The sequence below is a fragment of the Pogoniulus pusillus genome, chromosome 11 (assembly GCF_015220805.1).
Source record: "Pogoniulus pusillus isolate bPogPus1 chromosome 11, bPogPus1.pri, whole genome shotgun sequence".
Lineage (NCBI taxonomy): Eukaryota > Metazoa > Chordata > Aves > Piciformes > Lybiidae > Pogoniulus > Pogoniulus pusillus.
In genome coordinates, this window is record NC_087274.1 from 6,029,469 (window position 1) to 6,054,027 (window position 24,559).

At 50.1% G+C, this 24,559-nt stretch overlaps 1 protein-coding gene and 1 long non-coding RNA gene across 6 annotated transcripts in view; one reads left to right on the forward strand and one right to left on the reverse strand.

Annotated features, from left to right (window-relative positions):
* Positions 1-589: 589 nt before the first annotated feature.
* Positions 590-24,559, reverse strand: part of LOC135179187 (uncharacterized) — a 28,962-nt gene continuing 4,992 nt past the window's right edge. Inside the window, exons 1-3 of one of the 5 annotated variants that reach the window (XR_010303945.1) lie at positions 5,591-5,663; positions 4,251-4,386; positions 590-2,328 (exon numbers count right to left, since the gene is read on the reverse strand). This is a non-coding gene — a long non-coding RNA (uncharacterized LOC135179187). Of the gene's footprint in view, positions 2,329-2,874; positions 2,961-3,301; positions 3,629-4,250; positions 4,752-5,590; positions 5,664-24,559 lie in introns of those variants that run through there. The other 4 variants (XR_010303944.1, XR_010303943.1, XR_010303947.1 and 1 more) reach the window with 4 other exon arrangements.
* On the forward strand, positions 8,266-12,607 carry SOX9 (SRY-box transcription factor 9). The gene is made up of 3 exons (XM_064150659.1): positions 8,266-9,131; positions 10,059-10,312; positions 10,877-12,607. The coding sequence occupies exons 1-3, from the start codon at positions 8,701-8,703 to the stop codon at positions 11,659-11,661; spliced, it is 1,470 nt and encodes a 489-aa protein (XP_064006729.1). The 5' UTR covers positions 8,266-8,700; the 3' UTR covers positions 11,662-12,607.

Sequence of the window (24,559 nt, forward strand, 5' to 3'; positions counted from 1 at the left end):
ATATATATATATATATATATATATATATAACTAAAACAACCTCCTGTTTATTGCTCAGTATAGAAAAGTGCAGGTTTGGGGGGTTGGGTTTTTTGGGTTGGTTTTTTTTTGTTTTTGTTTTTTTTGGTAGTTTTTTTTTTTTTTAAACATAAATAATCCCAGTGTAAATAAACTCCCCACCCTGAGCAAACTAAAAGTGATCCCCTAGCAGATTTCTCTCTTTCTCAAATAAATCCTGGTTCCACTCGAACATGGAGCTGGCAGCTACAATTTCCAAATCACTCAGGAGCAGCGCTGGGATGGGAGCTGGAAACAACCCAAACAAACAATTTTACAAGTTCCAGAAGTCAATTTTCCTCTCCTTATATCCACCCTCCTCTTTTTTCTTTTCTTTTTTTTTTTTTCCCTCTTTCTTATTTCTTTTCTTAATTTGAAGAGGGAGGGAGGGAGGGAGGGGAGGGGGGGTTTGGGCGCTGCTGCCTTCGCTGGCCCATAGGAAATCGGTGACCCAGGGACATCTGCAAGCCATTAGGACACAGACTTCAGGTAGCTCCCAGAAACACGTGCTGTCCACATTACACCCTCCAAGGATATTTCCACAACTTTACTTCTCCAAATAAACAGTCGGGCTCTCCCCGCATTAGCAAGGAGCTGCACAAACAGGTAGAGAGAATGGCAGTTTTATTCTCCCCTTCCAATTCTGATGGATTTCTTGTAAGCTGTTGCTGGGCCGTGTAATTTGAACTATTGCTTGGAAAACATAATAGGGCTGGTTTAAAATGACAGCCATTTATTTATCTGTACGGGACTGGGGAGGCATCAGGTACGAGCTGCACAGCCTGTGAGCTCGCCTCCACGCTACAACCCCAGCCGCTGCTTTGCCAGGAGCACCAAACGCATCAAAATAAGACTTGGGGAGGGGGGGGATTCAGTAAAATGATTTCTGTTAACTAGAATCCACCAGGAATTAGGATTGGGTTGAGAGATTGATCTTTTTTTACCTTTAGAAGCAGATTTTCTATCTCCTGGAGCCATCCCACTTCAGCAACATTATATATATGTTAACTAGAATCCACCAGGAATCAGAACTGGGTTGAGAGATTGCTTTTTTTCACAGTTAGAAGCAAATTTTCTATCTCCTGGAGCCATCCTACTTCAGTAACATTATATAGATTAACTAGAATCCACCAGGAATTAGGATTGGGTTGAGAGATGGCTTTTTTTTCACATTGAGAAGCAGGTTTCCTACCTCCTGGAGCCATCCTACTTCAGCAACATTATATATATGTTAACTAGAATCCACCAGGAATCAGAACTGGGTTGAGAGATTGCTTTTTTTTCCACAGTTAGAAGCAATTTTTCTATCTCCTGGAGCCATCCTACTTCAGTAACATTATATAGATTAACTAGAATCCACCAGGAATTAGGATTGGGTTGAGAGATTGCTTTTTTTTCACATTGAGAAGCAGGTTTCCTACCTCCTGGAGCCATCCTACTTCAGCAACATTATATATACATTAACTAGAATCTACCAGGATTTAGGATTGGGTTGAGAGATTGCTTTTTTTTTTACCTTTAGAAGCAGATTTTCTATCTCCTGGAGCCACCCCACTTCAGTAACATTATGTATATTAACTAGAATCCACCAGGAATTAGGATTGGGTTGAGAGATTGCTTTTTTTTTTACCTTTAGAAACATGTTTTTTTTACCTCCTGGAGCCATCCCACCTCAGCAACATTATATATATGTTAAATAGAATCCACCAGGATTTAGGATTGGGTTGAGAGATTGCTTTTTTACATTTAGAAGCAGGTTTTCTACCTCCTGGAGCCATCCCACTTCTCTTTCACCTCGCTAAGAGAGCGATGCCAGGCACGTCCCGGCTGGAGGGCTGGGATAGGAGCGGTGGTGGTTGATGGCATGGCGAGGGCAGGCAGCGATGCTGACGGCGGAGTGCTCAGAAAGTGGAAACAATTAGGTAGAAGATGGTGCTGAGCACTTGTTGCCAGCACGCTCCAGGGCATTATTTTTCCCCTTTTCTGGAGAGCTCAGTATTGTTATGAATGAAAATGACATCTTTTGTCCTCATTACCGGAGTTTTACTTTCGGCTTTGATCAGTTTACGCTGCGTGATTTGAACCAGATTGATTTATCTTAACATCTGATGGAGAACCACTTCCAGCTCTGGCTGACATCCGCTGCGAGGGGACAGCTGCGGGGGGGAAGGATGCTGTGGCTGGCAAACAAGGCAAATCCACAGCCTCAAGAGCAGAGCAGCTGACACCTCCTCTCAGGCCAAAAGTAGCCCAGACAGTTAAAAGGTGCACCTTGAGGAAAAAAAAAAAAACACAACAACAAAATTTAATCATAACAACAACAACAACAACTATTATTATTATTATTATTATTATTATTATTATTATTATCATTATTATTATCATTGTTATTATTATCATTACCATCATTATTATTATACTACATTCATAACAATTATAATTATGCAACAAAAATAATATAACAATAACCATAATAATATCACTGTAATGTATTCTATGCATAATATATAATAATATATAAGAATGCAACAATAACTATAATAATGACAGTAATAATTATGCAATAAAATAATATAACTATTATTATTATCATCATCATCCTCTTCTTCTTCAACTTCTTAAGAGCAAAACCTGGCACTTTGGGGAGGGTATTTCCATTCCACTTTAACGGAGCCTGATAAATTTTCCACTTTCTCAAGTTTGTAGAGCTTCCAGCCAAAGGCTGTGAGCAAATAAATAAATAAATAAATAACACCTTCCTCCCACCCACCCCTCAAAAGAACAACACAAAACAGAAACCAAAACAAAAAACCAAACCCTGTATCGCTTTCATCTCCAGAAGGGAGCTTTGTGAAGCACAAGGTTGTGCAGAGTGCTTCCCAGCTGCGGGAGAAGGAGCAGAAAGGAACAGCCAGGCTATGCCTATTTACTGTGCTGAATGTTAAAAGTGTTCAAGCTCCTCCAGTGCTGCTCAGTTCCCAGATCCAGACTCCAAAAATGGGAGTGAGAATAAATCCATCGCTGGGTTTTCCCGTGGGGGAAGAGCTCAGCAAACCGGGAAGCTGCAGATCAGCAACGATATTTCTTATTAGCAAAGTTTAAAATCCTCATCTTCCTCCCTTCTCCTTTCTTTTTTTTTCCTTCCCCCTCAGGTTCTTTTATTTTTCATCATTTCACAAACCCTTTTACGGGGTGAAAAAGCCTTTCTCTGATCGCAGGCACCACAGCGCCTTTTTTCACCCACCTCTAAGACTCAGCCTAATCCTCATCACCCCATGGCAGGATCTGGCCCCCGGCAGCTTCTGGTTCCCAGGATTAATTTCTGAGGGCTAAAATCTCGACACAATTTAAAGGGATGCTGTTTCAACCAGCCACGATGAGAGAGCAGCTCTTTCGCGGCTCAAGCAGACAAGACGCGGTCAAATCGCCGCTGCCACCCAGCTCAGTCCCTGTGAATAAGCAGAATCATTTCACCACGGCGCTGAGATTGCTCCTCTCAAACTGTTGCACTTCTTTCACTCCACTCTTCCAGAGAGAGTCCACCAGGATGGTATTTTTAGGCATGAATTAAAACGCTGTAAAAGCAAATATCCTTCAGGCACTTGCCTTGGGGAGTCTTCATGCTCCCTGTTAACTTACACACCAAAAAATAAGGGAGGGGGAGAGGGAGGGGAAATTGCCTATGCTCCAACTTTCTCACCCATTCCCTGGTCAGCCTTTGCCAAGCTTTAATCAACACTGTGTTGTCTCCAGCTCAAGCTGTGGCAGCTTTTGAGGGCAGTGTGTTATCAGAGAGGCCAGAGAAACAGCTTTTCTTTTCCTTTTACTTTAAGGAATATAAAGTTAATGCCATTAACAACAAGGAATTCTCAGCTAAATTTACAAAGCCAATGACACTTCTGCCCCCAGTTCATCACCAACCAGCTATGCCTCATCCTCTCTTCTCTTTTTCAACCTGTACAATGACCTGCAGATGAGGACATGTTAGAATGTGCCTGAGAAATGCTGAGGATTTTGCAAGATAAATAAAGTACAAGAGGTGACACAACCACAGCTCTGTGTGTCATGTAGAGGCTGCAAACCCTGCCCAGGAGGCCATGGTAAATGTGTCCAACGGGCACAAGGTCACTTCCAGACAAGCTCAATCCCATTCGGGCATCAAGGGCCACCTCAAAAAGGGGCTCGACACTGACCTCATGTCATGGGGGCTGCAGCTGGTCCTGCAGCTCTTGGGCAGATCACCTTTACTCCAAAGTTCCAGCTCCATTCCTGTATCAGCTCCATTCCTGTGCCAGATCCATTCCTGTGCCAGATCCATTCCTGTGCCAGCTATGCTTTCAAGATGGGAAACAAAAAGTGTCGCTTAGTACAGTGACATCCAGGCTGGAAAGATGTGGGATGTCCTCCCTGGAGGCCTAACCATGGCTGAGAAAAGGCTCTGGAGAAAAATTAACTAAACTGCTAACATCTTGTGCTGCACGTGAAAAGATTTGGCAGTGACCAAGGAGACCCTTCCTAGCTCACAGCCCTTGTTCATTAGAGAGGAAAAACCCAGAGCGTGCAGAGGCTGCTCAGCTGCTGGGGTTACTCTGTGCTTGGTGGGAGGCAGCACAACTCATACTTGAAATTAAATGTTATCATTGAGGGGGGATTTTTATGGGGGGGGGAGATAATTACACTGCAATTAACCACATTGCAGTGCACCCCCAGGACCTACCTGCCAAAAGCCACCACCTCAGAAAGGCGGAGTAGATGGTCCAGGATAATTTCCAAGGAGTGATCACATCTGACAACCAGGTCTTGTGCCAGTGATCAATGATTGATGCACTTCTGATTGCAAAGCTAAAGGATCCAGTGCAGGAATGCCTTTGCTTTTAGAACTTCCACTGCAACCCAAAATGTGCAGCTTTGTCCCCATTTCACACCATGACAAACGTGAGCGGGGACAGAGTTTTGCTGAGCGGAGAGGCAGCACCAGTGCCTCTTGGGTTTCTCGCTGACCAAAGGAGACTGATTTTTGCCACAGCACAGAGCTGCTGCTGACCCAGCATGAGGTCAGATGGGACAAGGTGACACCACAGCCTCCTTGGTGAAGTGAGCACCCAGCAAGCACCCATTTCTAGGGGGGAGGAGAGGGCCAGATCTCACAACGAGGAGGAGAGGTTTAGAGACTTTAAGAAGGAGCAAACTTCATCAGGCTCAGAGAGGGAGCTGGATCAAGCCCCCGTAGCTCCCAGAAAACATCAGCTCAGTGCAACTTATTTCAGCACAACTGCTCTGATGCAGATCAGTGTTTTATTTGTAAGAGGTGAGAGAAAAACCTCCCCAGGTCCCTAAAGGCAGGTGCTAGCCCCTTTACTAGCCAAACCTCTATCTCCTCCACTCTCATGCTCAAGGGCTTGGAGAGCTCATTTCCTAAAACATCAGTGATTTGATTTAGCACAAGGCAAACAAAAACCCCAAGCAAAACTTCAAACGAGGGCTACAATCCACACACCTCTCGCTAAAATTCTTCCCTGCTATCTGAGCTTACCACTTAGGATGAAACAAGGTTAATTCTGTAAAACAAAACCAAAGAAAACTTCCACTCTGACGTAAAAGCAGCAGCAGCAGCAGCAGCAGCAGCAGCTTGGTCACTTTAAAGGAAACTTCTAACCCTGCAAAATGGTCACTTTAAAGGAAACTTCTAACCCTGCAAAATGGCTGCGATTAATCAACTTGTCCCTCTGGTCTAAACAGTCCCTAAAACTGGAATTAAAAGTTAAGAATTCCAAGATGACACAATGACCAGCAGGCAGATCGACTGGAGAGCTCTTTCCCATTTTCACTCTTGGTCATTGTTCAGACTTGTCAAACCACTTTCTTTTGTTTAAAGCAGCTTCTTTCAAGATGAAGAGGCAGAGTCCCTTTTGGTAGATGGACTTCCAGGAGGGAAAAAAAAATATTTGAATTATGACACTTTTCATTAAGTCAATTATCCTCCCAAATTGCTGCTGTGTTTCTCTCTGCCAATCAGCAGCACGGCCAAGGAACAAGCTCTTGTCACCAGGTTTTTCTCCTCCAGGTATATTCGGTCAGATTTTTTTGCTCCAGCTGAGATAAGAACCATCGTCTGCCTGAGCTGTCTTTGATGTCCCTATAACAAATACAGACATTAAAAGCAATTTGCCGAGCTAAGTTCCACTCGCACACAAGCCTGGAGCTCAAACTGCCAAGGGAAAACGTTTCAAAGTTATCTCCTTTAACATTTTTTACCCTTTTTCACCACAAATGCCAATACAAAATCCTGCCTGTCTGCTCTCGGAGTGCTGCATATTTAGCAAAGTCAGGATCTATAATGCTGCGAAACCTCTTTGCAGGCATAAGAAGCCCCTAAAGCTCATGAAGAAACAAACACACACCCCCTTCTGCTTTCTGTCCCCCTGTTCTTTCAGACAAAGGCTCTCGAAAGCGGGCAGACACTTACCTCTCAACTCACACAAAGAGAACCACTTCCCAAAAGTTTGCAAGCAAAAAGAAAGGGGGGGAGGGGGGAGAAGAAAGAAAATAACCCTCAGGAAAAGACAGCAAAAGACAGGCAGGGTCTACCAGGACGATTGCTTCAAACGCATTTATTCAGAGCTCCTGCCCCCGCTGCCTGTTTCCATCTTTTTCTTTTTTTTTTGTCACTTGGAATTTTTTTTCCCCTGATTTTTCCCTCCTCTGTGTCATTTCCAATACCTTTAAAACTCGCCTATTAACGTAACAGTGACAGTCGTGATAAGGGATCCACACCGGGGGCAACACCACCGAGCCAGCAGCTGCCCCCCCCAGGATCATCCAACGGGACAAAGGCTGCAAATTAAAGCAGCAAATTAAAGCATCTTTCCTCAAGCCGCAACTTTAACGCTCGAGTTGAAATGAAAAAGTTATGGAGCTGGGATTTTTGTAAAGGGGGAGCAGGGAAAAGGGCTGTCCCCCCAGAACCTGCCGGCGAGGGATATAGGGCTGAAGGCACACCGAGCTGCCTCGACACACATCTGAGCTTAAATTCAGGTCCTCAAACATCCTTTCAAAAACAAACAAACAAACTTAGATGACTTTTTTTTCCTCTAAACAATGACTTTTCTCTTCCAGCATCCCCGATGTTCAGTTCTCATGCGCACCGAAAAGCAGTTTGCTACCGAAGGTCCTGTCCGAGTCAAGATCTGCGTTTATCTGCAGATAACCCCGGCGCTTATTAGTTTGTTTTGTTGTTTTTGATGACAAGAGTTGGGTCAACTCGGCAAAACTTTGAGGGGGGAGTTGGAGAGGAAGGATGAAGGGAGGGAGAAGCAACCTCATTCCCCCTGCAGAGCTTGAGCCAGCACAAGCTTCGCGGAACTCGCCGGGGCACGACGAGACGGGGCCACCGGGCTGGAGAAGAACGTTATAAGGAGAAATAAAACCAGGGGGACTGCTATAGACGAGGTGGGCTGAGCGGGGATGGAGGGGGGACGCAGCAGTGCTCACGCACACACACACACGGGGTGGGGGGGGGGGATGGAAAATATAGAAAAGGGGGGGAAAGTAATAAAAAACTGCGGTAAGTTTGGGGTATTTTGGGTATTTGGGGTTTCAGAGCCCTCCCCAGCCCTCACGCACAGCCCTAGGGTGGGGAGGAACAGCGACCGCGGGCCCCCACACACACACCTCTCCCTCCCTCCGTTCTTCCCTCCCTCCATCCCACCCCGTCCAGTCCCGTCCCGTCCTGCCCCATCCCCGCTCCGTGCTCCCCGCCCCCGCCGCGTCGTTCCTGGGCTTTTGGCGCCCCCTCTGGACGGCGCCGCGCACCGCCCGCCGGGTCCCGCTCCTGCTCCGCGACCGCCCTACGGGAAACCCGCACTGGGCTGTGTGGGGTGTAGGGGTCCCGCAAAGCTCATCCTGCAGCGAAGCCGGGATACGCCGCGGCGGAGCGGAGCGACAATAAGGGGCGCGGAGAAGTGGCGGGGAGAATCCCTACGCTGCCGCTCCGCACCGCGCCCTGGCCGCCCTCCCGCAACCTCCCCCCGCTTTTGCGCGGCGCCGCAGCGGGCGCAGCGCGGCGGTGACGGCGGAGAGGGATGGCCCCGCCCACCGGCGGCGGCTCAGCCAATAGCGTCGGCGCCAGCCCCCGGGGGCCGGGCGCCCATTGGCGGAGCGCTGCCGGGCCGAAATCGCCGCGCAGAGTATTTATTCCCGCGGCGCTGCGCGGGCCGCAGAAGCCGCGCTGGAGACCGGCGGGGCGAGCCTGGCCCCCGCTACCCGCACACGGCCCCCGCGCTGCCCACCGACGGCCACCCGGCCCCCGCGCTGCCCTGCCCGGCCTCCCGCTACTGCCGTTCCGGGCTTCCTGGGTTTTTTTTTCCCTCCTTCCTCCCATCCTTTTCTTTCCTGCAACTCGCAGAAGGCTCTGCCCCGGCCCCTGGTTTTATTTCTTTTTGCCTCAGAAGGGTTGAGAAAAACAATCACAAAGCTTTGCAAACTTTTTTCAGCGTTCTCCCAGCCGGGCTTCACGCTGGGGCAGACTTTGCTTTTCCAAGTTTTACTTTTTTAAGCCCTTCCCTGACGCTCAGCAACCCCGATTTTTTTTTCCTTTTTTTTTTTTTTTTTCATCCTCTGCTCCCCCCTCTGCCACTTTCTCGCATGAATCTCCTAGACCCCTTCATGAAAATGACAGAAGAACAGGACAAATCTATTTCCGACGCCCCCAGCCCCACCATGTCGGACGATTCTGCCGGGTCCCCTTGTCCTTCTGGATCCGGCTCAGACACGGAGAACACCAGACCCCAAGAAAACACTTTCCCTAAGGGGGACCCGGACCTGAAGAAGGAGAGCGACGAGGACAAGTTCCCGGTGTGCATCCGAGAGGCAGTGAGCCAAGTGCTCAAGGGCTATGACTGGACCCTGGTCCCCATGCCGGTGCGGGTCAATGGATCCAACAAGAACAAGCCCCATGTGAAGAGACCCATGAACGCCTTCATGGTGTGGGCCCAGGCGGCCCGGAGGAAGCTGGCTGACCAGTATCCCCATCTGCACAACGCTGAGCTCAGCAAGACCCTGGGGAAGCTCTGGAGGTGAGTGTGGAGCCCGGGATCGGGAACTGGGTAGGCTGCAGCAAAGTCTGCTCCAGCAGCTAGAGGAAGGTTGGGGTGGTTTCAAGCCTGGAAAACTCACTGAGAACTTTTGCATGTGCTGGCAAACTTATTTAATGTAGGAGAAGCCAGAAGAGTAGAGGAAAAGTAGAGAAAGTGGTTCCCTTCTGGTCTTACAAGTAGTTCCTTTCCCTTTTTCCTTCTCCTGGGTGGCAGCCGGTCCCGGTGGGCAGGAGAGGGCAGGGGGCGAGGGGCCTGTCCTGGCGTTTGTTTGTTTGTGTTCTTGGCCAGAGGAAATGATGGTTTTCTGGATTGCATCAGCTTGGCTTGGGAGCAGAAGCGATGTGGGACGACGCGGGGGGAGCGGGCAGCAGGAGCCGGGCGCTCGCCCGCGATGCGGTGCCAAGCCCCGGGTGGGTGGGTGCGATGAGTGGTGCATGGCTGGGTGCCCTCCAACTTCCAAAATAAGACAGGGAGGGGAGGAAAATAGAAGGAAAGTGAGTCACCTGGCCGCCTCTGACTGTGACTGCAGAAGGGGAGGCTGGGGTGGGGGGAAATCCTAAATTTGCGGCTCCAGGAGGCACTGAGCAAGCCTGGCTCTGTCAGGCAGTGACAGGACTGTCACCTAAAGCACCCCAGGGATGGGATCTGCACCCTTGGAGGGACGGACCCTGCCATGACTCTTGCACCTTGTTTAGCCACCAAAAGAGTTCTGGGGAGCAAGAGCAGAGTGACAACCAGCGTGTGCCTCAGACAGGGGGTTCAGCATGGAGTTGGGGGGGATTTGCATTGCCATTTGGGGGATGCAGGGGAGAGGTCTCGTCGTTAATACCATAGTGAGGGCAACCAGTGATGCCCCGCCATGAGCTTCATCTCACCGCTCACCTGCCATGTCCGCCCCCCACTCAGGCTGCTGAACGAGAGCGAGAAGCGTCCCTTCGTGGAGGAGGCTGAGCGGCTGAGGGTGCAGCACAAGAAGGACCATCCCGACTACAAGTATCAGCCGCGGCGGAGAAAGTCGGTGAAGAACGGGCAGTCGGAGCAGGAGGAGGGCTCGGAGCAAACCCACATCTCTCCCAACGCCATCTTCAAGGCACTGCAGGCAGACTCCCCACAGTCGTCCTCCAGCATCAGCGAGGTTCACTCCCCCGGGGAGCACTCGGGTAGGTACCACGGGGTGATATGGGGGGTGGGGGAGCGGTTGAGTCGCGGCTACCTCAGAAAAGTCGCATCTCAAACCAGGCAGAAGCTGGAGTTGGATAAGCGGTGGGAAAGGAGAGAGACTGAGAAACAGAATGAAAAGGGGGTGGCTGCACCGGGAGAGGGGCAGAGCTGCCCTCAACCCTTGCGCTTAGCGTGGGCACACAAATGCTCGCCCACACGTGCCAGCCCCTGTGGCTGCTTCCACCCCCACGCCCGCCCGTGAGAAATGTGAACTCCTGGTTCAAAATGAACCAAGAGATGGCCCCGCTCTCACGGCGGGTGTCCGAGGGCTCGGTGATTTTACTCGGCACGATAGACGAGCACTGCTAGGGCTCAGGGCTGTGCTCCTCACACCTGGATGTGTTTGTGTTACCCTACGCAACTGCTTTCAGAAGCAAGGCGCTGTTATCCGCCCGCGGGTTAACGATTAACGGCGTTATCGGGGAGCCGCTGGTGCAGGGGTGCCCGGCTGTCACGGGAGCAACGCCCGCTTCATGTCTGTGCCCATTTGCTTCCTCCCGCAGGGCAATCACAAGGCCCCCCTACGCCCCCCACCACCCCCAAGACGGACACGCAGCCAGGCAAGCAGGACCTGAAGCGGGAGGGACGCCCTCTGCAAGAAGGCGGCCGGCAGCCCCCCCACATTGACTTCCGAGACGTGGACATCGGCGAGCTCAGCAGCGATGTCATCTCCAACATCGAGACCTTTGACGTCAACGAGTTTGATCAGTACCTTCCACCCAACGGCCACCCGGGGGTCCCGGCCACCCACGGGCAGCCCGGCCAGGTCACCTACACCGGCAGCTACGGCATCAGCAGCACGTCGGGCTCACAAACCGCGGCTGGGCACGTCTGGATGTCCAAGCAGCAGGCACAGCCGCAGCCCCCACCGCAGGCGCAGCCAGCAGCGCAGCACGGGCTGCCGGCACTCAGCGGAGAGCAGGGCCAGGCGCAGCAGAGGACACACATCAAGACAGAGCAGCTCAGCCCCAGCCACTACAGCGAGCAGCAGCAGCACTCCCCGCAGCAGATCAACTACAGCTCCTTCAACCTCCAGCACTACAGCTCCTCCTATCCCACGATCACCCGCTCCCAGTACGACTACACCGACCACCAGAACTCCAGCTCCTACTACAGCCACGCTGCCGGCCAGAGCAGTGGCCTCTACTCTACCTTCACCTACATGAACCCCACGCAGCGCCCCATGTACACCCCCATTGCAGACACTTCTGGGGTCCCCTCCATCCCCCAGACCCACAGCCCGCAGCACTGGGAACAGCCCGTCTACACACAGCTCACCAGACCCTAAAAGCCATGCAAAAAAAAACAACACGAAAAGAAAACTATCTTAAAAACCATCGAAAAAGCACGAAAGGAAGCAAGGAGAAGACTAGAGGAGTTCCTCGGACTTGTTGTTTCTTTGCAATGAAAGCAACGATTAAAAGAAAAGACGCTGAAAAAGAAGCTGGCAGGGAGGAGAGAGCTCCTTGAGCCTTCTGCACTACAGCATCCCCCCAGGAAGTGGCCAGAGCGCTCCTAAGACCCGGCAAAACTAGGTACAGACTTTGCAAGGACTGGACTTTAACTCTGCTTCCAGGGCACAACGTGGAGATGAGATTTCTGACCAACCAGCTCAGCTGTCCTGTTCTCTGGACTTTTGTAATGAGGTGTTGTTGTTTGGGGTTTATTTTTTGTTTCGTTTTGTTTTTTTTTTTTTTAGCAGTAATTAAAAAGGAAAAAAAAGGGGGGGGGGGAGGGAAGGTTAAAAAAAAAAAGAAGAGAGAGAAAGCTCAGAGTCCTCTGTGAGGAATATTCTCTATTTTAAATACTTTTTTAGTATGTACTGTGTATGATTCGTTACCAATTTGAGGGGGATTTATATTTTTTAGAGATTTCTTTTTTAATGCTCATATTTTTCCAACAGCTGAAGTAGGAAAAAAAAGGAGGGGGGGAGGGGAAAAAGCCTTTAAAAGAAACAAACAAAAAAAACCTGACACTTAGTGGAGCAGCCCTAGGTTTTTCTTGCAGCCAGAGGTATTTTTGTATAGATAAGTGTCTTTTTTTTCCTCTAAAAATAAAGAATGAAAAAAAAATAAAATAAAACAAAGGCAAAGCAATGAGCTCTGAACTGGAACAAAGCTCTGTGAAGTGGCCAGCATCAGGCCAAGCGATGCTGAGAGTGCAGGGACTAGCACGGGAGAGGCTTTATTTTTCTAACTGATAGCAAAATCAGCCAGCAGGAGATTTTAACTTTATTTTTTAATAACCTTGAGCCTTAAGAAAGAAAAACAGAGGGGGGAAAATAATAAACAGAGGGGTGGGGGGGTGTTGTTTCTATTTTTATTTTTTTTAAAGAGAACAGCCAAAAAAGTGCTGTTGAGAAGCCTTAAAGCAGCCCTGTGATCATAGAATTTCTCCTCATAGAATCAGTCAGAGTTGGAAGGGACCACAAGGATCATCCAGTTCCAACCCCCCTGCCATGAGCAGGGACACCCTACCCTAGATCAGGCTGGCCACAGCCTCACCCAGCCTGGCCTTAAATGCCTTCAGGGATGGGGCCTCAACCACCTCCCTGAGCAACCCATTCCAGGCTCTCAATACTCTCATGGTGAACAACTTCCTCCTCATCTCCAGTCTGAATCTAACCTCCATCCTGAATCTCCTCACCTCCAGCTTTGCTCCATTCCCCCTAGTCCTGATCATAGAATCAACCAGGTTGGAAGAGACCTCCAAGATCATCCAGTCCAACCTAAAATTCATAATCATTGCTAATCATTGTCCCTGGACTGGAGCTTGGTGGGGAAAGGGGAGGCTGAACTCTCTTCGCTTCCAACCAGCCCTCATCAACTCCTCCTTCACCCCAGGCCTGATGCAAAACCCATCCAGGAGCCTCCACTCTGCTTGTGGGACATCACAGATGCATTAAATTATTTATTTTGTGAGAAGAGCAGTTTTTAATCACAACTCCTTTTGTTGTTGTTGGTTTGTTTGTTTCTAATCTTCCTTCTACTTTTTAAGCCCTTTCCCAAGCAAATGCGTCTGTGGGAGCTTTATTTGGAAGGTAACTGTGCCTGTTAAATTATGGTTGAAAGTGTAACCAGTCCTTTATTTATCTCTTTTAATTCTTTTTATTATTATTGTTATTGTTATTGTTGTTAATTCTTTTCTCTTGGAATCTGTGTCCTGGGTTTGTACAAACTTTTTTTTGCTCTTCCCTTTTATTTTTGTCTTGTGTCTTTAAAGGATAAACTGGAAGAAAAAAAAAACCAACAAAAACACAACACAAAGCAACAAAGCAACCCACAAAATGACAAAACCAACAAAACAAACCTTTGTACAAGCAAAAAACAAAGATTGCAGATGTAGCACATCACTGAATCATTTGCCTTGTTTTCTGCCTCAGCTCTCTGGGCTGCACCAGCTCATGCAAGGATGAGACCCAATGCACCGTTTTAGCCTTCCACACCTCCACCCACCCTCCCACCCAGGAACCTGGCTAGAGGTGGGGACACACACACACACACACACACACAAAAGTGACTTTGGTGAAGCTGTGGCTGAACAGTTAAGGATTGCTTTTTAAAAAAGACAGCAAACTGTTTGGTTGTTTGGGTTTTTTTTTTTTTTTTTGTTTAATTTAAAAAAGAAAATTTAAAAATTGATATATTTGTTAACAGGTTTTGGGTTTGGTTAATTGTTTTGGGGTTTTGTTTGTTTTTTTTTTGTTAGGGATTCAGTAGAAGAGGAAAAAAAAAAGAATCTTAAAGCACTCTTATAATATGGCATCTCTCTATTTCTGTATAAAAGCAGATCTGTTTAAAGTATTTCTGTAACTTAAAAGACTGTCATTTTTAAATCATGTTTTTGGTTTTGTCTTTAGGTAAGTTCGGTTTTGGTTCTTTTGTTTTGTTTGCAAAATCCTTCTCTTTGTGAAACTTACCTTTTTTTGGTTTTGTTTTGGTTTTGTATATTATTGTTTGCAATAAATATGCATTGTATTAAAAGTTAAACCTGCTGCTGGTGTCTGGTTTAGTAGCCAGGTGGGGGTTGGGCTCTTCTGCCAGGCAAGCAGCAACAGAAGAAGGGGACACAGTCTCAGGTTGTGCCGGGGGAGGTCTAGGCTGGATGTTAGGAGGAAGTTGTTGTCAGAGAGAGTGATTGGCATTGGAATGGGCTGCCCAGGGAGGTGGTGGAGTCATCATCCCTGGAGGTATTCAAGAAAAGCCTGGATGAGGCACTTAGTGCCATGGTCTGGTTGCTTGGCCAGGGCTGGGTGCTAGGTTGGACTGGATGATCTTGGAGGTCTCTTCCAATCTGCTTGAATCTATGATTCTAAACAGTGAGGCCAGGGCCATGCTGAAACCCCAGGATGGTTTTGGCTTCAGAGTGTCCCCTCTCTGCTTTTATTGTAGAATTGTTTGGGTTGAAAAAGATCTTTAAGATCCTTGAGCCTAACCAGAATCTAACTACCGCGTCTGGTGCCAAACTTCATCTCTCAGCACCACCTCTCTGCCACTTCTAAACACCTCCAGGTCCTGAACCATAGAAACATAGATCTAAACACCTCCAGGTCCTGAATCATAGAAACATAGATCTAAACATCTCCAGGTCCTGAGGGCAGCTATCAGAGACCTTGGAGTAAGGGAAGCCTTGGCAGGATGCTAGGGAAGCAACAGGATTTGGAGATGGATAAAACTAAATCATCCAGGGTGTCAACTCCAAAGGTGCTAACTAAGCTCCAGCAATTTCCAAGCCATGCTGGCTCCTGCCACTGTCACCAGTGCACTGTTTGCTCTGAGCTGCCCTGGTCTAAGAGGGTGCTGAATACAAGCTGAGCAGAGAGGACCAGCCAAGGGGGAGCCTGGCGTTTCCAGATCATTCTAATGCAACTGCTGAAGTTCTCCCAGAAAAGGTGAAATCCCCTGAACAGCCAAGTGGGATATAGATCATCCTCCAAGTGTCACCAGTCCACCCTGAGCCAGCTCTCCCACAGCCCCAGAGATGCTGCAAAGGCACCTCAGTGAGGAAAGACACCCTCTCAGTCCATCCAGGCACTGCTTTTCCTATCAAACCCAACCCAGACAAATCACTGCTCCAAACCTGCGTGATCCCTGGGGGAAGCTCATAGTGCTCTGAGCAATCCAGCCTGTGGCTTTGCCAACTCACCCCACCTCAACCTGCAGCATCCATCTGCCATATCCCTGCACTGGAGCAGAGCTGAGCTGTGCTTCACCAGTCCTGTGTCCTGATAGACTCTGACACAGAAGCATGCTCCTGCTGCTGGTGTCATTGCAGAGGTTGCTGGTGATGGCACAAGCCTGTGTGGGTTCTCTCCATGGGCACAGTTTTCCACACAGGAAAAAATCCTCCAAAATGTCATAGCTTGACCCAGAGTTGGTGTGGGAGATGCAGACTCACACACCAAACTCAGCATGTTGCAAGGCATGCCACTTCAGGACATGGTTTAATGGCCATGGTGGTCTTAAGTTGAGAGATGAGCTTAAAGTTCTTTTCCAACCAAAACAACTCTATGGCTCTATAACTCCTGAAGGCACAGCCCAGAGCTGGGCTCATGTTAATAAACCCTGTCAGACTGATCTGATGGAGCATGACTTTGCCTGCAGCTGATTCTCTCCAGACTCTTATCCTGGCTGAAAAGCCCACCCCTGAGCAGCAAGACCCACTCCCTGGAACAGCCAAGCTCCCCGTGGGCACCTTGGGGCAGGGACACTGGTGTCTGCAGCCCCAGCACAGAGCATGAAGAGCTCAGGACTGCAGTGCAGAGCTTCTGCACCGTTGTAAAATATTTACTCTCACTACAAGTAACACTTAAGCCAATTAACTGAAAGGGATTCCTTTACTCTGTGCATTAGTTAGGGTCAGTGTCACTGTTTACCTGTACAATCAGCCACCACGGATGGTGGGAATGCTTCAGTCCCAGCCACTTCTTCACAGCATGCAGTGGGCTCCTCCTGCCCTGATCAAGTCTGGGCTTTGCTGCTCCTTTGGGAAGGAGAACAAATGCAGCTCCTGGTGTTATGGTGAGGAAGCACCCGGGAGCCCCAGTGAGAACTTGGCAGGCCCAGAGCAGCAGCCGGCTGCAGACAAACCATTCAATAAACCAGTTAATGTCTTTCTGATGCTCGTGTGGGTGGGTTGGGCTGTTACCCAGCAACAAGCTGGAAAACCTCCCAAAATCAGGACAGCCTTTGTCTGAGTGACTCTCCAGGGGTCTGGGCCAGAAGAGACCCTTCACATCCTCCCCAGTTGGCATTGGGTGCAGCGAGAATTGGAGGGTGGGAGAAGAGCAGAGCCAAGACAATCCTGAGCAGGCAGAGCTGCAATAAGCCTCAGCTGCCTTTGGGGTCCACAATGGCATTTCTGTCCCAACACAGCCGTCCTCAGCTCCCCTCTCCACCTTCCAGCCGGAAGCATCCCAGGAATATCTTCCTCACAAGAAACCAAAAGAGCAAAGCTCATGACCCAACCCTGGACCTGTAATTTCTGCACTGTTTACTTATGGTGTGGGCTTTACTGCTCTTGGCCTCCGTTTGGGAAAACCAAGCTGGCCGCGGGTCCCTGGGCAGCTTCAAGCTTCCTGCCCACCCACTGCTGGGGCTCTGCCCCACGCCAGGGGGGCGAGGAGGACAGAGAGAAAGAAGAATGCTGGAAAAGCTGCAAAGCTTCAGGGCACTTTGTGCTAGAAAGCAGAGCAGGAGGGGTGGGGGAAAAAATAATAAATGAGTTGAAGGGAACTCTTACAATGCTGCAGGGCAGGTTTGAGCTGCAGCAGATAAGAGCAGGCACAGGGACAGATGTGCACTGGAGCTGCTGCAATGCTGCATGGCGGGTCAGGGAGTGCTGCAGGCAGGACAGGGTGGGGGACACCGGTAGAGCCTCTCCCCCACACACTCCCCGAGCTTCTGCTGGAAGCTGTGGTAGGGCAGAGCGAGGCCAAGCCATGCTCCTGGCTGCTTTCTCTTCTGCAGTGCCCTGGTTTGCTTTCGCCGGGACTTCGCTTTCGTCATCAGCTCAGAAAGAAATTGAAAAAGCAGTGGGTTTTTAAGGAAGAAAATGGGGAGAAAGTATCAAAGCAGCTCCGGTGAGACCCATGGCACAGCCTCTGTTCTCTGCCCGGGTCCCTGCAGGGCTCTACAGCTGGGAGGCTGCAGCCACACACAGCAATGCGAGCCGCCCGCAGCCGTGTCAGCTGCTCAGAAATGCAGCCCGGGTTTGCAGTTCCGCAGCCAGCTGTTCATGTTGACATCGCCTGAAAGCCAGAGCTTTCTCCAAGAGAGGAGGCAAGATCGCAGCCAGCTGTGAGCTGGGATCCTGGGATCGGCTGCGGCTCCTGCCCAGCTGCAGCCTTTGGAGATGGCAGGGTCCATACATCACGGCAGAGCCGCAGTCGCTGCCAGCCTGCAGAGATTTGCTAGGGTTTCTCCTTCCCTTTTTCAGGGCCAGGTTCCAGGAATCAGGTGGTTACATGAGATGGAGATTTAGATGTCAAAGTGAAAAGAGCAAGCTGGGCTTCCCCCTACACCTCAGACACTCAGCAGCTGGGGCACTCCTGTTCCCTGCAGGCAGTTGGCACCACCCCAGAAGCAGTGGCTTAAGAAGGGGCACAAATGCAAGTCCCTCTTTTCTCAGCTGGCACCAGCAAAACTTGACTGTGATGCTTGCATTGGAGGCTGTGAAGATACCCAGCTGGAAAAGATGGGCATGGAGGAGAGTTTAGAGATACAAGGCACAAATAGGTCCAAGGAGTCAGAGAGGATACTGGAAAATAGCCTTAAACACAGCAGAAGGCCCCTGCCTTTCAGGTTCTCTTAAGATTACAGCACCAGTGACTGGGGATGGGAGCATGGACAGGATTGGAACAGCTAGAGAAGTGGATGCCAAGGATCTACCATGCAATGCTGCAGGCCAGTAAGCTGCAGCTGTCCTCTCCGTTGTCCCCAGCCAGATTGCTCACCCTTACCCAGGGGCTGCATCCACCTGCAAGGACTTCCCTGCACCCTGCAAGGACTGTCCTGGTTTGCAGCACCAGCTCCAATGGTGCAAGGGCTGATAGCTGGATGGGGCCAGAGTAAGCAGTTGTGCAGTGTTTATCACACCCAGTACCCACCCCACCCAGGACCACAGCAAGTGAGAGGGGCAGGAAAAGGTTTCCGGTCTGGGAAGACAAAGCCACATCCATGGCAGGATTAACCCTTCTGGAGCAGGAATGGATCATCATGGAGTGGCTGCTCACAGCTCAAGCAGCACAGCCCAGAGTCACGCGCCTGGCAGACCCCAAAATCCCCACGGAGCAGGCCACAGACACCACAGCCACTCGCACCCAGCCTGGGCACAGACATGCCGTAAGTGCTACTGTAATATAAAGAACTGATCCTAAGGTGCCTTGGGGGCCATAAAGGGCTCAATTGTTAGCTCCTTGGGTCAGAGCCCACCTCTTTACTACATGTTTGTACAAGGACTACTCTAATGGGGCGCTGAGCCGCAATTGGGGTCCTGAAGTGCTATTGTAATACGAATACTAATCATGCAATAGCTGTTATACAAGCAGCCCCTGCTCAGGGCTGAGCTCTGAAGGCTCATAAACCAGGCAAGACTCTATTGAAGTCAACAGGAGCTTGGCCCATGCGCGGGGAGCTGGATCAGAGCTGCTCAGCCAACCCTGCGGCTGTGAAATTCCACTTTAATTCTGCATGTGTGCGTGCTCCTGTGCTGTGTGTGCACACAGAGGCTGAGCCCATCGCTGGTGAGGAGTTTGAGCTCTGAGACACACTGTTGGTAGAGCTGGGGTGGGGAGGGGAGCTCTTTCTTCATTAAAACAGAGTCAGGTTTATAAGAGGCTCCATAAAACTCATTTGAAATAAGAAAGAACAGCAACTATAGGTAGGAGGAAGGGAAACAAACTTCCAAATTCACATTTCTAATTAATTACCTGCCTGGGAGCTGCTCTCAGTTTTCAGTGACTAAAACATTTTACAGGGAGAAAGTCTGAGAGCTTGGTCTGTGCAGCTTATGAGCACTGCAACCGCAGCACGCCGGGAGCGGAGACGCAATAACGCAGCTCTTCAGCATGACAGAAAGAGCTGTGACCGGCTCCAAGGGCTGCCCAAGCCAGACAGATGCAGCCATTCAGCCTGGAAATAAGTAAAATTTTAACAAGGTCATAGCTCTGACTCGAGGAAACCCACAGGCTGAATAACATGTGGCCATCCTGAGACAGGCGTCTGCAGAAAACACCCACGTGGAGTCAGGGTTCCAGAGGTACCAGCGCAAGCAACCAGCGTGGTAGCAGCCTGGGCCCATCCCCTGCCCTGTGATCTGGCACCACCTCCATCACCCTCCTAAAACACCCTACTGGGATCTGCAATCCACAGAGTTCAGATCTGTGTTCCAATTTGCCAGTGTTTGAGGGGACTGGTTTCAAAGAATCATAGAATCAACCAGGTTGGAAGAGACCTCCGTGATCATCCAGTCCAACCTAGCACCCAGCTCTACCCAATCAACTAGACCATGGTCATCCAGTCCAACCTAGCACCCAGCTCTACCCAATCAACTAGACCATGATCATCCAGTCCAACCTAGCACCCAGCTCTATCCAATCAACTAGACCATGATCATCCAGTCCAACCTAGCACCCAGCTCTACCCAATCAACTAGACCATGATCATCCAGTCCAACCTAGCACCCAGCTCTACCCAATCAATTAGACCATGATCATCCAGTCCAACCTATCACCCAGCTCTATCCAATCAACTAGACCATGGCACTAAGTGCCTCATCCAGTCTTTTCTTGAACATCTACAGGGGGCCTACAGGAGGGACTATTTACAAGGTCTTGTAATGACAGGATGAGGAGGAATGGGTTTAAACTGGCAGAGGGGAGATTCAAATTGGATGTTAGGAAAGAATTCTTTCCAGTGAGAGTGGTGAGACACTGGCACAGGTTGTCCAGGGAGGCTGTGCATGCTCCTTCCCTGAAGGTGTTCAAGGTCAGGCTGGATGAGGCCTTGAGTGACCTGTTCCAGTGGGAGATGCCCCTGCCCATGGCAGGAGATTGGAACTGGATGAGCTTTGAGGTCCCTTCCAACCTAAACCATTCTATGATTCTATGACCTCCAGGGACAGCGACTCTGCCACCTCCCTGGGCAGCCCATGACAAACCACTCTCTCTGTGAAGAACTTCCTCCTAATATCCAACCTATACCTGCCCTGGCACAACTTGAGACTGTGTCCCCTCATTCTGTTGCTGGTTGCCTGGGAGAAGAGACCAACCCCACCTGGATACAGCCTCCCTTCAGGTAGTTGTAAACAGCAATGAGGTCATAGAATGGTCAGGGCTGGCAGGGACCTCCAGAGGTCATCCAGTCCTGCCCCCCTGCAGTGAGCAGGGACATCCCCACCAGCCCAGGTCACCCAGGGCCCCATCAAGCCTCATCTTGAATGTCTCCAGGGAAGAGGCCTCAACCACCTCCCTGGGCAACCTGTCCAGTGCTCCACCACCCTCACAGCAAAGAACTTATTCCTAACATCCAATCTAAATCTGCTCTTCCCAAGCTTGAACCCACTGCTCCTCATCCTGTCACTGCAGGCCTTTGCAAACAGCTTTAAAAAATCAGATTGTCAGGGGCTGGAAGGGACCTCCAAAGCTCTTCCACTCCAACCCCCCTGCCAGAGCAGCATCACCCAGAGCACATCACACAGGAACACATCCAGGCAGGTTTGGAATATCTCCAGAGAGGGAGACTCCACAGCCCCCCTGGGCAGCCTGTTCCAGTGCTCTGTCACCCTCACAGGGAAAAAAATTCCTCCTCATGTTTAAAGGAATCTTCCTATGCCTCAGGAGTCCCCAGCCTGGAGGTGAAGTTTCTCGCTACTGGGAAGGATTTAATCCTCAGTGCTCAAGGTGGCAGCTCCAATCTGGTCCTCCAGCTCCAATGTACTCCTCCAGCTCAGGCTGGGCTGGGACAGGCTTCCCATCCAGCAACCCTGCCAGGTGCCCTGCACACCTCTAGATGTGTCAAAGAGAAAAAGGAAAGATAAAAGCTTTAAGTCTGATTTTGCTTCCCCCCAACGTGGGGATTAATTACAGACGTTCTTTGGGCACAAACCAACTATCAGCAAGCAAAGTCTCACTCCATAAATTTTAAACTGCTAATAATAAGGCTGGACAGGAGTTTTAAAGCTTCAATAGACAGTTTACAATTAACCTGCTCCTGTCAGCTGGAAAATCACCTTACAATGCGATTCCTGTCCACATCTGCCTCACTTTGAGTTAAAAACTGCTTCTGGAGCACAACATTGTGCAGAGCCAGGAGGAAGGCCTGAAGGGCAGAGTTTCAGCCCAGACCTGACCTGAATTTCTCTTGATGTTGAGGCAGATTTTCACCAGACTGCCAGCCCAGCCCTTGTGAGCTGGAAATCAGTCTCCTCAAATTCTCAAGCTCTTTGAACCCCTGCCAGTCAAGTTTTCATCGCCTGCTCCACAGGGACAAAAGCCTGGCACAACACACCTTTGATTTAGCAGTTGCAGTGCAGGTGAGGAAGAAAATGATGCACATTTTGAAGCCCCAAGCTGTCTGACATGCACAGGGGGAGATAACCCAAACCCATCACGCCACAGAGCACAGGAACATGCCCACTGCACCTGACCTATTGCCTGTTGACTCTCCACAGGCTTTTTCCAAGCTGGGAGGTGAACTCCCTAAGTTGGAGCTATGATCCCAGTGGTTAACTCCTGATTGAGCCAAGCTAACCAGGTACACCCAGACCTCCCTGTGGTGTGATGATGGGATAGAATCATAGAATCAACCAGATTGGAAGAGACCTCCAAGCTCAGCCAGTCCAACCTAGCACCCAGCCCTGGCCAAGCAACCAGACCATGGCACTAAGTGCCTCATCCAGGCTTTGCTTCAGCACCTCCAGGGATGGTGACTCCACCACCTCCCTGGGCAGCCCATTCCAATGCCAATCACTATCTCTGACAACAACTTCCTCCTAACATCCAGCCTAGAGCTCCCCTGGCACAGCCTGAGACTGTGTCCCCTTCTTCTGTTGCTGCTTGCCTGGCAGAAGAGACCAACCCCACCTGGCTACAGCCTCCTTTCAGGTAGTTGTAGACAGCAATGAGGTCTGCCCTGAGCCTCCTCTTCTGCAGGCTGCACACCCCCAGCTCCTTCAGCCTCTCCTCACAGGGCTGTGCTCCAGGCTTCTCACCAGCTTTGCTGCCCTTCTCTGGACACCTTCCAGCACTTCAACATCTCTCTGCAATTCAGGAGCCCAGAACTGGACACAGCACTCAAGCTGTGGCCTGAGCAGTGCTGAGTACAGGGGCAGAAGAACCTCCCTTGTCCTGCTGGCCACACTGCTCCTGAGCCAGACCAGGATGCCATTGGCTCCCTTGGCCACCTGGGCACTGCTGCCTCGTCTTCAGGTACTCTCTACCAGCACCCTCAGGTCCCTCTCTGCCTGGCTCTTCTCAGCCACTCTGGCCCCAGCCTGTAGTGCTGCTTGGGGTTGTTGTGGCCAAAGTGTAGAACCCTGCACTTGGCCTTGTTCAATCTCATCCCCTTGGCCTCTGCCCACCCATCCAGCCTGGCCAGGTCCCTCTGCAGTGCTCTCCTACCCTCCAACAGCTCCACACCTGCTCCTAGCTTGGTGTGACCTGCAAACTTACTGATGCTGGACTCCATCCCCTCATTCAGATCATCAACAAAGATATTGAACACGACTGGGCCTGCACTGTAGCTCAGGTGTGTCTGATACCCTCATCTCCCTCTTTTCCCAGCTCACTCACAACTTTTTCAAGATAAGAAGAAACTGTGAAGCAAGCACTGAGTTTCTTTGGTGAATAACACTTACATTTAGGGAAGCTTTCACATCCAAAACATGCTACATGGAGCTTACGACCTCACAGACCACAACTCTGACTTTGGTCTCTTGTCTCTGGCCATAGCCAGAAGGTGAAGCTTCTAAGAGGTCCCATCTGAAATATCTCTCTGAAAACCTCGATGGTGAAATGCATTCAGGAGGAGTAAGTTGAGGGGTGGGGTGTGAAAGAGGGGGAAGGGGGGAGAGGGGGGAAAGGCACCCAGTCATTTTCTGTGATTAAAAGGCAAATTTTATTCCTCTAGAAACTTGGAAGCAAATGTGGCGTTGCTATGGTTTCACACCCACTGGCTGGAAATGACAATATTAGCAGGGTGACCTGGTAATTAGAAACTGTGCCCCCAGGTCAGACTGGGGAGAAAATAAAGAGAGATTAGGGAGTCCTAAAGACACAGCATAATGCTGCGGGCTCCTGGGATCCCTACCTTTTATAACCGGCCCATTTAAATGCAGATTATGACTTTCCACCTGGGGCTGCTAATCTGTCTCACAGCCAGATCAAACAATAAGGCATCTCTCCACACTGTGGGGCCAGGGTGCTTTGGAGCTCAGTCTGTCATCAGGTCTGTCAGTCTGTCTATCCCCTTTTTCTCAGGGTAAAACCCAAAGTTTCTCAGTCGCAGATGATTATTTTTTCCACCCTGGATGTTTATGTCCTCCTCTCCCTCCCCCAGACCCCAAGGATTTGGAGCAAACCAGGCTCAGATTTTCCTCTTGGTGATGTAAACCAAGGGGGAGCAATCAAGCTCATTAGCACTGGGCTGGCACGCACTCAATTTGGGGAGGGGAAGGATTATGCACTGGCACTGAGATAGCAGGAGGGTGATTTCAAGGAAGCAGGTGGCTCCTCTTAGCCCAGCATCTCTATAATGGCATGAGGAAGACTCGAGTGCCTACAGTCACTCTCAGCCCAGCAGTTTCTACTGCTGTTACTGGGTGAGGGTGGCCAGACAGATGTCATCCCCATGGGAGCGACCTGACCTAGCACCTGGGCAATCCCATGACAATAAAATGCCTTGTGGGAACACACAGCATCAGTGACACAGAATCATGGTCTGGCTTGAGTCAGAAAGGACAGCGTAAGGTCATCTAGTCCAAGCCCCCTGCAGTCAGCAGGGACATCTGCAACCAGAGCCCTACCCAACCTGACCTGGAATGCTTCCACAGATGGGGCATCTACCAGCTCTCTGGGCAACCTGGGCCAATGTCTCACCAAATTCATGGTGAACTTCTTTTTTCTTCCTTAGATCTTCTCTAAATCTCCTTCTTTCATTTGAAACTCATCACCTCTTGCCCTGCTGCAA